Source organism: Oryzias latipes, chromosome 22, assembly GCF_002234675.1.
Source record: "Oryzias latipes chromosome 22, ASM223467v1".
Taxonomy (NCBI): domain Eukaryota; kingdom Metazoa; phylum Chordata; class Actinopteri; order Beloniformes; family Adrianichthyidae; genus Oryzias; species Oryzias latipes.
In genome coordinates, this window is record NC_019880.2 from 5,493,213 (window position 1) to 5,508,747 (window position 15,535).

General features: G+C 39.4%; 2 protein-coding genes across 15 annotated transcripts in view; both read right to left on the reverse strand.

The window, feature by feature from the left end:
* LOC101155647 (TRAF2 and NCK-interacting protein kinase) overlaps positions 1 to 3,781 on the reverse strand; it is a 69,772-nt gene extending 65,991 nt beyond the window's left edge. For 8 of the 11 annotated variants that reach the window (XM_023951375.1, XM_023951373.1, XM_023951374.1 and 5 more), the window contains exon 1: positions 3,394 to 3,781. In XM_023951375.1, coding sequence (XP_023807143.1) covers positions 3,394 to 3,450 — 57 coding nt within the window. In that variant the 5' untranslated portion in view covers positions 3,451 to 3,781. The remainder of the gene's footprint in view (positions 1 to 3,393) is intronic. The other 3 variants (XM_023951377.1, XM_023951378.1, XM_023951376.1) reach the window with 1 other exon arrangement.
* Positions 3,782 to 5,287: 1,506 nt separating this feature from the next.
* Positions 5,288 to 15,535, reverse strand: part of pld1 (phospholipase D1) — a 37,919-nt gene continuing 27,671 nt past the window's right edge. For all 4 annotated transcript variants that reach the window (XM_020713736.2, XM_011490171.3, XM_011490170.3 and 1 more), the window contains 12 exons: positions 14,979 to 15,162; positions 14,768 to 14,896; positions 13,784 to 13,902; positions 13,200 to 13,313; positions 12,079 to 12,189; positions 10,987 to 11,075; positions 10,695 to 10,808; positions 10,538 to 10,587; positions 10,315 to 10,449; positions 8,919 to 9,072; positions 8,050 to 8,167; positions 5,288 to 6,801 (listed from right to left, as the gene is read on the reverse strand). In XM_020713736.2, coding sequence (XP_020569395.1) covers positions 6,577 to 6,801; positions 8,050 to 8,167; positions 8,919 to 9,072; positions 10,315 to 10,449; positions 10,538 to 10,587; positions 10,695 to 10,808; positions 10,987 to 11,075; positions 12,079 to 12,189; positions 13,200 to 13,313; positions 13,784 to 13,902; positions 14,768 to 14,896; positions 14,979 to 15,162 — 1,542 coding nt within the window. In that variant the 3' untranslated portion in view covers positions 5,288 to 6,576. The remainder of the gene's footprint in view (positions 6,802 to 8,049; positions 8,168 to 8,918; positions 9,073 to 10,314; positions 10,450 to 10,537; positions 10,588 to 10,694; positions 10,809 to 10,986; positions 11,076 to 12,078; positions 12,190 to 13,199; positions 13,314 to 13,783; positions 13,903 to 14,767; positions 14,897 to 14,978; positions 15,163 to 15,535) is intronic.

The window sequence follows — 15,535 nt, forward strand, 5'->3', positions numbered from 1 at the left end:
TGTGCTGGCGTGCTTTTACACAACACGACAGCCACTCCTGCACAGAAGCTGCAGCGCCTCGACCTCCTCTCTTTTGGCTGTCATTGTGAGTCACAGTGCAACGGGTAACGGCGGCCTTCCCCCCGCACAGAGCCTGGCCTTTCTCGCTCATGTGAGGCATGCCGCAGACATGCAGGTGTCTGATGCACGACGACAGCAAATGTCGCACAGAGCACATGATAAAAAGCCACGGAACAGAGCGAAGAAAAGCGCAGAGGGTGCAAACATGAAAAACCACTTCTCTCTCTGTGCTCTGAACTTCCTGTTTATTTCTGTCTGTCTCGGTGTTTTTTTTATTGTTTTGTGTAATAGCCAATGAGCCTTGAAGCAAGGCACTCCTTCACAAAAAAAGAGCAGTGCTCTTTCGTTACCAATGACTATATTATAATGAGTGACCCCCACCCCCACTGCGGCAGACAGCTGACCTATTTCCTGTCTAGCCACTCCAGTGGTTGACTCTTCATCACTGCCTCTATAACTGACTGACTGACTGACTGACTGTCTGTCTGTCTGTGTATGCGCAAGTAAATAAATGGGAAAAAAACTTATTATGACAGCTAAAAATGAATACTCTTGGATACCAAGGAACATCCCTGTTACATTTTCTAACCTGGCACCCAACATTAAACCTATTATAAGTCCTTTCTGTGTTGGCAGAAGCAAAAAAAAAACACCATGCGCTGCCTGACATTGTTTAATAATTATACTTCTGTTCAGAAAAGCTAACCACATTTAATCCTCTTAAATTAGCTTTTTGACTAAAAACACTGGTTTTTTATTAAGATGGCCAGAGAGGTTGCTCACTGCAGTTTCCACATTTGTTCCTGTCCATCTGATATATTTTAAAGCCCCAGCAAACATTCAAAGCGTTCTTCAAATAGCCTTGCAAACCAAGCATCAAACACTAAAGTGAGCAGGTTTTTAAACAGACTCTTCTTGTCGGATTAAGTTATTCACATATCTTTCAATGACTCACTCCAATCGGTTTTGACCCGTTCATTTTTTTGATTGTGATTATGCCATTTATAGCCAAATCCAAAGAGCACGTCTCATGTTCTAGGACATAATTTCTGCAGTGCGGTAATTGTTCATGCTGAGAGCTCTCCGTTTACACGCTCTTTTCCTTACTTACAGCCCCTCACACCACCAACCTAACATTACCGGTGCAACAAAAGTGGTGAGCAATATGGGAGCTATCCAGCCGTACAGTTTAGAGCCAGGTGCCAGCTGATTCACAACAGTGTGAATCAAAAAAATACTCAGCAATGCTATTTTCAGCTTGATTTTCTTAATATCTGTCCTCCATCATCAGAAAAACACTACAAAAACATGTAAAAAAAAAAATTCATCAGAGTGGGTCTTTAGTGGTTGCAGGTGCCTTTAAGACTCAAGCATTACTCATCTGAAAGAACAGAACAAACATGCACTGGCTCCGCATGTACACACTCCCCTGTCCTCCTCTTCAATCTTCTTTCCACTCTACCCCTACATTCTCCTCAAAACCTAAAATGTTATTTTTTGCTTTTTTGCAGACAGGTGATTCATCTCCTCTGTGACCATTCGTTTCAGTGCGTGAGGGGCAGGGAGGCAGGCACACAGACATAATGCTGGCAGACAGTGTAGCTGGCAGATAGACAAGACAAGATGCAGGAAAAGCAGCAGATAAAATAGGAGGAATGGGGAAGACCGATACACATGTGAACAGACTTCTCATCACGTAAAGGTCGGCAAATGCCTTGGGCCCCATCCTAACCAAAAGCCCCCACTACAACTCCCCCATTAAGTTGCAGCAGATATTTTCCCAGCTTGAAAATAAGCTCTAGATAATGGGTAATATAAATCACTTTTGGGTATGCAAAATCTAAAACCAAAAGCTCTTGCACAGTTTTCAATGGCTTTGAGGCCAAGAGAGACACAGGAAACCAGATATTTTAGATTTGCATTCTGAAAAACACCATGGTGTGCCTTCCCTCCCCCACTTCAAGAAGGTGTTGCACATCTTTGATATGGACAGGTTTGCTTAACAGTAAAAGGAAATCAACAGTGTTGGAAAAGTCAGTTAAACTTTGGAAAACAGGGGAGTGGAGCCAGACGAGAAGGAAGCAGCAGGGTCATGAGTCAGGTATGACGGCCCCACCACTTCATCCACAAGCGCAACTTGGTAATATAATCTTTTTGTAAAAGTTTCCTGATGACACTAAAACAGATAGGGAAATTTTCAAAAGCTGCCTGACGGATCAAAAGCCGGAAGCATTACTCAGCAGTCAGCAGGAGTTAATAAAAAATAAGTACAGGAAGATAATCAGGAGTAATCACAATCAAATTCAAGATATATAAAGAAGAAAAAAAATCAAGGCTATATGAGACTTTATGAAGAAGAGATGAGCACTGAAGAGAGAAGGTAAAGCTCTTTCAGGGAAATTAGGAGCACACTTTGTTATGATAAAGGCTAAAAAGAAGTACCAATCTGGACTTTTTCACTAATTACACCAGTAAACATGTTAACTAAAAACTACAAAGACTGTAAAGTTCTAGCCAGCAAAATTGAGGCGACCTCATTCTTATCTCTTGTTTATCTTAACCTTGGCCACACAATTTCTAAATCTGGCCCTGAAAACTCAGCCATGCATAAAAAAACGCAGGAAATGGAGAGAAGAGATTAAGAAGTTATGAATACTAAGTTACAATAAACCAGATAAGGATTTTTGCTGACCCAAAATGTGTTTCTCAGACCTGCAGCTGAAGCTGACGCTCTGTGACTGGCTTCCTTTCCTTTTATCTTTCGTTGTTTTTTGTTTTTTTTTACAGTTGACTTTGAGCTTGGCAGACACCCACTCAGAAATACACAAAATGCCCTGTGAAATGAAAACTTGGGTATCCACGCATGAAAAGGAGGGCAGCACGTCGTTTATGGCTGTGATGTGGTTTTGCAGATCAACAAAAGAAGCAGAGAGAGCGGTGATCCAGCTCTCTTTTTGAGAGGTTACTGGAACCAACCACACAGGTGTACCCATGCGCTCTCAGACGCACAAGTGGCGTCAAAACATTATGAAAAGGGAACTAGTTTGGACTTCTAAAGAATCAGCAGAAAGTCCATGAGCCTCGGAATCAAACCCCCAGGTCAGCAAAAATCACAGCTACAGCATCCTCCATCCACATCACCCCCTGTCACTGACACGCGCGAAGATAAGCGGGGCGGCAGGGATGTCAGTTCACGTCTCGCTATTTTTGAAAGCGTCTCCAACGCATCCGCTGTTTGCAGCCCTTTGTTATTAAGGGAGCCCCGTCAGGTGCAGGAGAAGAAGGACACACGAGTTCTGCACATGTCTGAACTGAAGATCATTATCATCTCACCTTCAAAGCCGACAGGTCGATTTCATTGAGACTCCGAGCAGGAGAGTCGCTCGCCATGATGGAGGAGTCAGGAGGCGAAGGAGCCGCTCTCAGCTGCCAGATATCCTAAAACGGTCTTCCACCGTCAGTGTGGACGGTCTCCTGCGCTGATCCTCCCCTCCTCCTTCGAGTCTGGTCGGGAGGAATAACCCCTTCCTGGTCGGAAGAAACGTGCCTCGGGTCCGGTGCGCACAGCTAGAAGAGCGCGTGGAGGAGCGAGAGCGCAGCGCGCATCCGCTGTCACGCGTCCATGTCTGCTGGATGAGGAGGAGTGAGCGCTACAGAGGGAGGTGAGGCGCTGCGGAAGATCTGCTGCCTCTGCCTGTGGATGCTGCTGCTGCCCTGACAGCCGCTCACTTCATATACCGGGGGGTGGGGTGGGGGTGGAGACCGTACTACAACCCCGCCTGTTACCGGGCGGGGTTGGCTGTGGAACAGGAAAGTTTTAGTTGTTGTTTTTTTAATTACATTTCTGCAGTTTCGCACCTTTTAAAACAAAACTTTAATAGCAAATTTATGTTTAATAATCCATTTGTATGTATCATAATCAATGGATAAAATATACTTTAAAAAACAAGTAGAAAATCGAATTTATGTTCAATTAATGTTGTTCACCTTTCCCTTGAGGGGGTTCCACAGTGAACCAACTTTCACTGATTTGCACAGGTGGTTTAGCAATGATTTTCCCTTGAGGAAAGTGCAAGGAGGATGCCCTTCCTGACATGATGCACAACCCTGTATTTTGTCCGGGCTGGGGACCTGCAAAGGGGAAACTCAGATCTTGGCCCCCTAATGGCTGCATTGTTAGGCAGTAGCGCAAAGGGGCTTGCCCAAGTACCCACACTTGATAAAACTCAAAGTACTAACTTTGCATGTTTGCGGGTGTGCTTAGTTTAATTCCTGATGATATCCAAAAGCCGTCAAGAAACTTCTGGGATCTTCCTGTATGGGGATAAAAATGACTTCTTTTCATGAGTGCAAAATCCTTTGCCAGGTCAAATCAGTTTTCTTTTTTGTCTGTCCTCCTATCCCTCCATCCTGCATGTTTCTTTAGGTTATTTGCCCAGGCACAGCATGTTTTTTCGATATCCTTAACCACTGATTTGAGTCGTTATCATCATTGTCTGCAATCTGACAGTAAGAGTCATTAAAGGCAGGTGAGTAAAACCAAAGAAAACATGTAGGACGTTTGGACCTGAGGACTGGTTTTGCAAACGACATGAAAGGAAATGCAAAGTGTCAAGACATTAAATGTGTCCATGATAACTGTGACAGGATGGGGGGAACAGTGAGGTGAACATTTGAAACAGTTATTTAAATATAGCTGATTTTTTTTCTTGTGTTTTTCTATTCTTCTTCAAAGATTACATAGACATATAAGCAAATAAAATTGTTTTGTTTTTTCATGTTGTGCTTCAAACTGAATCAGCACAGTTGAGTGGTTTTGGGGCCAAAATCTTATTGCCAATTCTCATCAGATCAGTGGTTTGTAGTGCAGCAACGCTGTCACCATTAGAAATGCTGCCCAAGCGACAATGACAATGACAGCTCCAATGATCAGAATTTTTAAGGTAAATCTGACTTAATTTAGGATTAGGAATATTAGATAAAAACACAACAGGCTTCCTTCAAAGGCTGAATTTTTGAGGTTTTTTACTCCTATTTCAGGCAACAACAAGTATGTCCTCAATTGAAATAAATAAAATAGTCACGTTTTTTTTTTTTAGCTCACAATGATTAATGAATCGAAAATCTCTAAAATGCCAGAAAAACTGCAAAGTGCATAAAAACAGAAAATAAAACTACTACAACTTCACTACTACGACAGATACTTTTGAAAAATGAGAATTTTAAGGAAAGTTAAATGCTTTTTATTTCATAAATAATAAACACAAAAATACAGCATTGATAAAAATCACAGACAATAATGCCTTAAATGTGCTTCTCTGGCAGTCCTTCACTTTACATTTTTGGTCCCAATCCAGTTGTTTTTCAGGAAAATTCAGCTCAATTCCTTGAGGCGTACAACGTGGGAATATTCCAAAGAATGGGATACGTCATGTCTTTGTCAAGACAGGATCATGGGAAGAGAGAAAAAAGGGGCCTCCAAAAAATATTCAAGGTATGTTTTTGATTGACATTCTCTTTATCCTCAGGCATTTATGTACCACTGGCTTCAATATGTGGTTCCAAAGAAGTGATTTTCACATTCTGGGAAGATCTGTATATATATACTGTGTAAAAGAAATGTAATCTAAAAGAAACACGACCACAAATGATAATTAACTAGCAGACCTGAACCAGCAAAAAAGAAAAGTGTTATTTAAGCAGAAATGTGTCATCTAAAAATATTAAATATTCTATAACCAATTCAAACAAAAATACATGGGATCATAAAAGCTTCTAAGATTGAGATAATATCTCTTTAAATAGAATTTTTACATTGGAATTTGTTAAAAGCTGTTCTCTTGAGACCAAGACAGCACAAACTCAGATCTTGTCTTGTTTTTGGAAGTAGCACCATCTTGTGGCCAATATCCGAATTGCTTAATCAAACTCGGCTCTGAAAAATAGAAAACAGGCCCATAAAATGTTTGTATTTTGGGCATGTGGATATATTTTAATTGCATATGAAGTCAAACCTGTCATAACCAGGTTTAATGGCTGAAAAGTATTTATTTTTTTTTTATTTCACTCAATAAAAACTTTGTGAATTTGCCTAAAAGCTTAAAATGTTCCTAAATGCAGGCTCAAGCACCACTCCCAGTTCCAACTTGTGAAGCGATGACATCACAGACAGCAGCATCTCCTACGTATTTTATAGGATAATTCCTACTTCCTATTTGTGGTCCCTTAAACAAACAGCTCATTTCTTTCCAAATCTCAGCATCCAGAGGTGAAAATGTTTCACCAAACTTCAGTTTTCCTCAATGTGAAAACAAAACGTGCGGCCTTACACACACCCAACAACTAACAAGCAAAAACTTTACAGTGTAGTGATTTTGCGTTGCAATTTTTAAATGTCCAGCACTGTCTGAAGTCTGGGTTACGATATCATGAGTGATTTCCTCAACATTGAGGGACTGTCCAGACAGTCGAGCCCTCCTAGGTGTTTGTGGGTTTCTGTTCAGGACTTCACGGCCCTCACGTCCAGATCTCCGTTGGGACCATGGACTCCTTTGTTCCAACTGAGGGCATGAGGTTGTGTTCAGACAGGAAGTCCAGAGGAAACTGCACAAGGAAACCTCGGATTTTGCGCAGCTCCTCCTGAGCGCGGGCTTTCTCCGTTTGGGCCAAACCGGGCGTGGTCTGGTAATTCTCCAGCTCTGACATGTTTCTCACCAGCGATGAGGGAAGGCAGCGAAACACCTGCAGGAAAAACACATTTAGCTTTTCTCTGCCATCAGAGCAATGAACTGAGTTTGTAATTTCATGACCTGAATTGCACACCTGCAGCAAACAAATTAAACCATAATTCGTTTTTTATTTAGAAGTTCCACATATTCTCTAATTTATTCCACAAGTCTTAGAGCTCAGTGAATTCTAATAACTGATCAAATCCCACAAAATACCCAGTAAAAATAGACTGAAAAAACAAAACAAAACAACCTGAACTGTGTGCTTCACAGAAATGCTCTTGTTTTCACAGCACTTCCTACACATCATGACATTTGACACTCTGGTAACTTTAATGTTGCATTTTTAGCTTTCTTTGAAATATTTTTTCAGTCTCTATACTGTTCTTCTAACGTCCTGCTGGTTAAATGTGGATTTTTGCTGTACATTGAGGTCACCTTTTCCCCCACAGATGCAGTGCAAAAACAGCCCCGTAGAAAAAAGTAAAAGAAATTGTTTTGTTTTTTTTACATCAGAAGTAAACAATCTGCCAAAAGGGTAAGAAAAATGGTCTTAACAAGTATTTTTATTTTATATGTTAGTAAAAAAAAAACTTTATTGTAAAATTTATTTTTCTTAATAGACAGAAAAGAAGGTTATCTTGAAACAAGATTCATTTTTACAGTGTGGATGTTCTTTGATGTCACTCGATTTTAAATCTTTCAAATGGAAAATGTGGTTATAACTCTTTTTTATAACAATGTACATTATTTGACTTTTCTGTATTGAGGCAGAAATTGGAAAAAGAAATAGTTTTTACGTTTCTCCCACTTTGGGCACTTCGCTTTTGCTGATGTTTTGATGTTTGCATTTTGACAAAAAAAGAATGAACAACATAGTAAAACAACTTGAATCCTAATCAGTTTGAATTAAAAAGTAAATTCCAATTCAAATGAACAGGAAAATGATTGAGAAAAAATAAAAAGTCAACACAATTATTGTAAATCTCAATAATTTCCACGTTGGATCATTCTCAGATCTCATTCCACAAGGAAAAAGTCACTTTTAACTGTACATGTTTTACATAAGCTGTCATTTTTATTTATGTAATGTTTATTATTGTTACATTTTTGTTGCATATGTAATTTATTGTTTCCTCCTAGTCAAGACTCCCTTGATTCTTTATCTTACCGGGACATTTCCTGGGTAAATAAAGGTTAAATGAAATTTCCTTTAAAAAGGATTGTAATTTGTCTTGGGGACTCAGCACGGGCTCTCTACCTTCTCATAAATGGTGGCATTGCGGCCGGCTGTGGTCATCCACACCTCCTTGTAGAAGCGATCGCTGATGGGGTCGACCAGGTCGATGCTGGAATCCGTGTGACCTCCCAGGATGGTCCTGGTTTTTGGGAAATAAAATATTCAGGAGGAAATATTAGTGAGTGATTTGGAATCAATTTGGGGATAAAACCTCTGCTTTGAGGACATTTTTTAGCTGTTTTTAAGTTTCTGTCGAGGTTTGCCATTAGAAATTTATACCATGGTGCTAAAACTAAATAAACTCATTCTAAAGACTTTAGAATTCATAAGCTTTTTCAAAGTAATAAATCGTTCTAATGTGGTAAATTGTATATTTGGCAAAAATCTTCATTGCTATCTGAAAAATGGATGTAATTTGTTGCTGTTCCCGAAACATTCACGAGACTTTTTACTATGAAATTTACAACCAGAACCTACAAGGAATTTAAAAAAATTTCTGAACAATGGAAAGAATATCTATAAAAAAGTTGTGAATCAGCAACTCTTTCCAATTTCATAAAAATGTTACAAAACCAGCAGAAAATATGAGATAATTGTGGTGTTTAAAATACCAATAATTAAGACAAAATATACAAAGCCCAGTTATTGTCCCAAAAACAGGAAAAAAAATGAAATATCCCAACTTGAATTTAATTTCAAAGCCAATCCCAAAATCACTTATACATGTGGCCACAACTTTATTTTTGACTATATGCAAGTAATTCTACCGTATATATGATACTGGAATTGTTCCTCTGGCAATCTCCCACTAAATCCATTCTTTTCTTCAATAAGAACAAAAGCATTACTACATGAAAAATTCTATGGTAATACTGTATTTTTTTATTCACCTGAAACATTCAAGGCGCAGCTTCAGCGCGTACGCTCCAGCTTCATACTCCTGTCCGTCCATCAGAGATGGCACCGTTTCCAAGTCCTCCACAATCACCGCCACTTCACTGTCACGCTTACCCAGCATGCTTCTGTCATTGATGTTAGCAGAACCTGCAAATGTACATCATTTACTATTTTAATCATTAAAAAAAATGTATACATATATATAGCTAGAAAGGGCTGGCCTACTGGACAGCACCGAAGCGCTCATCCTGGCAGCTCAGGAACAAGCCCTGAGCACCGGAGCAATAGAGGCTCAGATCTACCACACAAGACAAGACTCAAGGTGTAGGCTGTGCAAAGAGGCACCTGGAACAATCCAGCACATAACTGCAGGGTGTAAGATGCTGGCAGGGAAAGCATACATGGAGCGCCACAATCAAGTGGCTGGAACAATATACAGAAACATGCCTGCAGAATATGAACTAGAAACCCCAAGGTCAAAATGGGAAACACCTCTGAAGGTGGTAGAGAATGAGAGGGCAAAGACCCTGTGGGACTTCCAGATCCAGACTGATAGGATGGTAATGGAGAACCAACCAGACATTGTAGTGGTGGATAAAGAACAGAGGAAAGCCGTTGTGGTGGATGTGGCAGTACAAAGCGATGGCAACATCAAGAAGAAAGAACGTGAGAAACACCAGAGACTCGGAGAAGAACTGGAGACAGAATAAAAAGTGAAGGTGAAAGTGGTTCCAGTGGTAATTGGAGCACTCGGGGCAGTAACCCCCAAGCTGGAGGAGTGGCTACAACAGATCCCTGGAAAGACCTCAGACCTCTCAGTCCAGAAAAGCGCAGTGCTAGGAACAGCTAAGATACTGCAGGACCAGCAAGCTCCCAGGTCTCTGGTAGAGGACCCGAGCCTGGAGGAAAAACCACCCGCGGAGGGTGAGAGGGGCGTTTTTCTAATATATATATATATATATAGTGTAAACACAGGGATGATGGGATGAGTTTTTTTTGCCTAAAAACGGCATAATCCTAATCAAAAGTCCACTGGGAACGCTTTGAAAACAGATCAAAGGTGATCAGAGTGTGAGTTTAAATGATTTGAGTCATAACTGCTTCAATAATAAAAGGACCATCTAAGCAAACTAAAATTAAAGGTCTCGTCTTTTTTCTGAAACGTAATGAGTGCTTCCATTTAGTTCTGGTCACATTCACCAGTAGATGGCACTGCAGAGCTGCATCACATCACCTGTCTATTCCAAGAGTATTGTGCAGAACTGTTCACTTTACCATAAACAACAGCAGAGACGGAAGCTTGAGCTTTTTCAGATTTTGAGGGTATCAAAAAAATGTTTGACAGCTTGTAGGGAGAAATGGCAGAAATGAACTCAACAGCCCGCTCACCAATGATGACCGTGTTGTCGTCAGCGATGAGCATCTTGCTGTGGACGTAGATGAGCTCTGTGACGAGGCGTCCTTCCAGCTCAGCGTGAGTCCGCAGTCCAGCGAAGGAGATGTAGTTCATCCACTGATCGTCCACTACAAGAATGAGAGCAGATATTTTTAAAAAAGGAGAAAAAATGAAGCTTTCAGTGGGATTCAGTGCATGCTTCCTTCTTGAACTTACTCTCTCTTTTTAGCTGGGAGATTATGGAAAATTCTCCTCTGATCATGGTTCTGAGGAAACACCAAACTCATTAATGTTTACAAACTGCACCTTTACAGCATAATGAGCTCAGGTTGTCACATCCCCATCCTCCTTCCTTCTATCCCAGCTGAGCTACCTGTAGTTGAAGTGCATGACAGCCTGGATGGCGTTCCCTCCTCCTGTGGTGATGTCACCTTCAAAGCCGGGGAGCAGCGGCGTCACCACATACACGCGGTACTTCTTACCTTCCCTGAAAGCAAATCATTTATGATTTTCGTTGCAGGAATCAGAAGATGACTCTGTATAATAGAAACGCATAACTATAAATAGATCATCTTAAATAATAGAAGCCTAATAGGAAAAAAAACACATTTTAAGTCATTAGTGCCTTTTTTCTACAAAAGAACTGTAATTATCAAGGAAGGTACTTGTGTGCTCTGATGATCCTCTCAATGATGGCGTCTCCAATCTTGTTATAAACCGTTTTGTTGTCGGCACAGCTGATGAAAAACTGATTCTGAGGGAGAAATGAGGACAAAAAGACACACAATTAAAAAAATATATAGTGATTTTCTGTGAATTAGTTAATACAGATTATTTCTGGGGAAAAGTCACACAACTATCATTTTTCCATCGGTGTTACCAACTATTCAAATCTTCAAAAGAAAGACAAAGAGAAGTTTTTCCCATTCAGACTTGATGGGTATTGAGTGACAGGTTAACACAGAAGCAAACTATTTTTCTAGCAACAGAGAAGGAACATTTCCCAGGGGAGCTGAATAAAACAGTTCAAAGGTAATCCAAGACTTTTTCATGAAAGGAAAGTTTCCTTGAAACTGTTCAATTCTAAAAGAAATAGTAAATTTGAATAGTTAATTAAAGAGGGGCTTGTAAGAAAAATAGATACTTCAAATATTTCTTTGTGATAGTAATACTAATAAATCCAATCTAATTACTGACTATATTAACCATAGTAATGGTCGATATTGACTGACTCACTATCTGAAAATGTTATGAAAGGCAAAAGCTTTGCTTTTGCCTTTCATAACATTTTCAGATAGTGAGTCAGTCCGCTCGCTTGTTACACTTTAACTTCAGTGGTAGAAAATTAATTTTCTCTGAACCTGATTTCCCCTGAAAAATGGGACAATCCAGTAGCAAACATTGAAAACCACTGGTAGGATTCTCTACACCTGAGACGCAGGTTCCAGAGAAAAAGTGATGAGCTTTGAGACCAGCTACTGCTCTGAGCTGCAGCGTTTGTTAAGCATTTGATGGCGCCACTATCAGCTCTGAAAGGTGGGCCTGGGGAAACAATTACCTGAGCAGCACCACTGCTTACCTGTGCTAGATTGGGACAGAAAACTTGTTAAAGGAAGAATTGAAGCAGAAAGTGATTTAGATTGTTTTTTTTGTTTTTTTTTTAAGCATTTAAGATGAATCCCATCGGAACTGTTTTACAATCAAAAAATGACTGTAAAAACCTGCTTTTGGTAATCCGTGCCTCATCAGTGACGTACCTCGATGTAGATGTAGTGCTTGCTCTTGGCGATGACCTGGATGTAGGCGTTATGGATGGACTCCTCGTGGTACTTTATGCCTGCTGACCAATCTGAAGCAGACCGCAACACCTGTAACACAAATATTGATTACTTTTCCAAAGAGGCACAGTTTGTACATTTTTATGCATGCATATAAAATATAAAAGGGGTTACTTAAAAAATGCTATTTTGTCATTGTTCAATTTAAGTTTGATGTCCCTGACAATAAGGAAACTTATCACAAATCTTATCAAATTACAAAACTTATCACAAATCTTATCACTGCAAAAACTGTTTGATTTACATTCTTAGAAATAAAGCAAATGCAGCCAATTTTGCAAAAGAATTATTTCCAAAAGTCCAAAAGACAGATATTTACTTTGATTTAGGATTTAATAACAAAATACACTTTAAACTTAATTCAATTAGAATGTTGAAACTTAACTAAATTCTAATTATATGTTCAGCTTTACCATTTTTATGTAAGTGAATTCCCGATCGTTTTTCTCATGTTTCAGCTGAAGCAAGTCCTTTTTTTTATTTATTTTATTAAACCACACACAGATCTTGGTGACCACGGCCCATGTGATTTATCAATCAAACAATTCCAAAACTTCTTTATCAGAGTACTCGGTCTTAACGGTCAGCTTTATAACAAACCTGTTTGTTTGTTTTTTAAAGGTCAGTCATGTTTCAAATGTAAACATAATTTGACTGGACTGACCTACATGGCAGAGGTCAACAAACCACCATTCAGCAACAGCAGCAACAAAAAGACAATTGGTCATTTAAGAAACGCACCAGGGTTCATGTTGAAAAAAAGACCGAACCGAGGTTGTATTTCCTCTTTCAGATCAGTAAGTTTAGTTGTGTCTTTCATTCGTCAGTTGGAAATTTGTTGCAGTTATGTAACTTTTTGGCTCACATGGACTCTTAGCATTTGCTGTCTTGTTTGCTTCCAGCAATGCTTGGAGATGTGGTAATTGTTGAAAAAAAGGAGTTTGCAGAGTGTGAGCTCTTCATTATTCTCCTCTCTTTCTCATGCTTTTTTTTTGATTTGTCAATAAACATCAGAATTTCACATCCACATGTTTTCTTACCTGCACTTTGGCATTCACACTTCCTGGGACCTGGTACTTAAGCTCATTGGCTGTAGAATGAGATTTGGGCAGCAGGAACGGGTACGACAGAGAGCGATACTTTGGCTTCATAATCTATGAGAGGAGGAAAATGTGGGCAGAGATGGTAAATTTAGAGTTAGAAAGAGGCGTATTGGAAATGAAAGCAACTCCAAGAGGAGAGGAGAAAACTTAGCAGTAAGAAAAGACTAAACAAGAAGCAGTTGACTTTAACAAACTTATCTTCTCCCTTCTCCCCACTGTGGCATCAGTGTAACAGGAAAACATCACAAATGTGTTCTCTGGTCCATGTGGTTTGTGGAATATTCCACATAATTTTTTTTTAAGGAAAAATAAGTCTGGTTCTAATGGGTTAATAAAACAAACCAACTCCTGCTCACTATAACTTTTAATATAACATATTTTCATTTGTGAGACACTAAAGAAGAAATGATTGACAGTCAATGAAGCCACAAAAACACAAATTCCTGGTTTTAACACAGAAAGGCCGTTGTTTAAAGGATGCACTGTACTGTTTGTGCTTCTTATTATGTAAATGTTCCTGCCTTGGTGAAATTCCAGCGCTGAATAAAATGCCTTGCCACATCTCGAGCAGCTCGGCCGTGAACCACAGAGGCGATGTCATGCCACGGCATTCTGGGAGTGGTGTACCTATCAATAAAGTCTGCAAAGAAAAAAGCAAGAAAAAAAAATCAATAAACTCAAAGATTAAAAGATTGAAGGATTATTAAAAAAAAAGGTGTGACCAGACGGAAGTGACTCAAATTGATTGTACAATCAAAGTTTTGAAAAGTGTCGGTGGAGAGCAGTTTGAATCTCCATAAAGTTTTAAAAACATAAATTGTCATATCATAAAATATCTGTGAATTTTAACAAAACCAATTGCTCTGAGCCAACAGTCCTGCCCACAACTCAGAGGGGAATGTGTAATTAAGTTTGACATTTCTAGATTAAAGAGTAAAAAAAAAACACATTAACACATTATCATTAAGATCTGAAAACTACAGTTACCACGATCTAAATTATTTATTTTTTATAACTTCTGAAAGGGACAATTACAGTTGCATAGAAAACATATGTTTGCTTGTTACTCTAGCATTAATCCTTTTACATTTAATTCTGTCAGGTTAGGTTATATGGACAGTGTTTAAGTCATAGTGTATGTTGCCCAATCCGATATTTCAAGTCCAATTCCCCCTAGATATGAATAAATACACACCAATGTTTATTTTTTATTTTAAGAAGTTAAAAACTTTTATGGCCCGCGGGCATTGAGTTTGACACATGTGGTCTGACCAAGAATGGGTAAGATTTGACTTAATTTCTCTAAAAGTGCTTCTACATTTCAGCTTTGTTTAGTAAAAAAAACAAAACAAACTAAAACATATTTTTGGCCACATGAAGTTATTTCCATACATGTGAGACGATGGATTACTTCTTTATGATCACATGACCTCAAACCTAACCAATAGGGTGTACTTTGCCCCGCATAGTGTTTTATTTAGAGTGTGTGTGTTTGAGTACCGGACCATCAAAAGGTTTCTCCAGCTGGATCCAGTCCCTGTAGACGAAGTTGCAGTAGTCTTTTCCGTGCCAGAAACGGGTGTTGCCCTGCAGCTCTCCGACATCAGTTTTAAGGCTTCCCACAGAACCACTCCCTAAAAAAAGACACACAAAATGAGGCTTTCACCTGAGGGGGTGTATGTGTGTTGTTTTTCTGCAGGAGCAGCTTTCCCCCACCCGCACTGTCGACACTGCTAACACTGTCCACATGCTGCAGGGTGTGTTTTTGCAGGTGTCTGTACAGACTGAAGCGGGCGATCCGGGTGCGCCCGACTCCCTTCAGCTTAGGCAAGTCTGTCGAATCTGCAGGCGGCTTCCCTTGACCATTAGTCACAGATACTCCATCAGAGGGGAGCAATCCCTTATCAAATGAAAAGAGAAACAAATGGATTTGAGAATAAAAAATTATTATTGCAGCTGAAGCTTTTCCTGTTAGCTAGCGCACAAGCAGGAACAAAGTTTTAGTAACAAAGTGTGTCAATCTTATTCTGAATTTCAAAATATTTTTTCTCCTGTTAAATCAGTGAAACATGTTCACAGCAGGGCTTTTTAAAACATACAATGTATGAATTGATTGCACTAAATCCAAAAGTTAGCGTTTGACATTTAATCTGCTTCATGCATTAACCTAAAGATCTTCACTCTTATTTTTTGTGTATAAATAGCAAATAGTTTAAGCTTTAAACCTTTTTACGCTGGCAAACTTTCCTCTTGCTTTTGTATCAGTCTGCTGA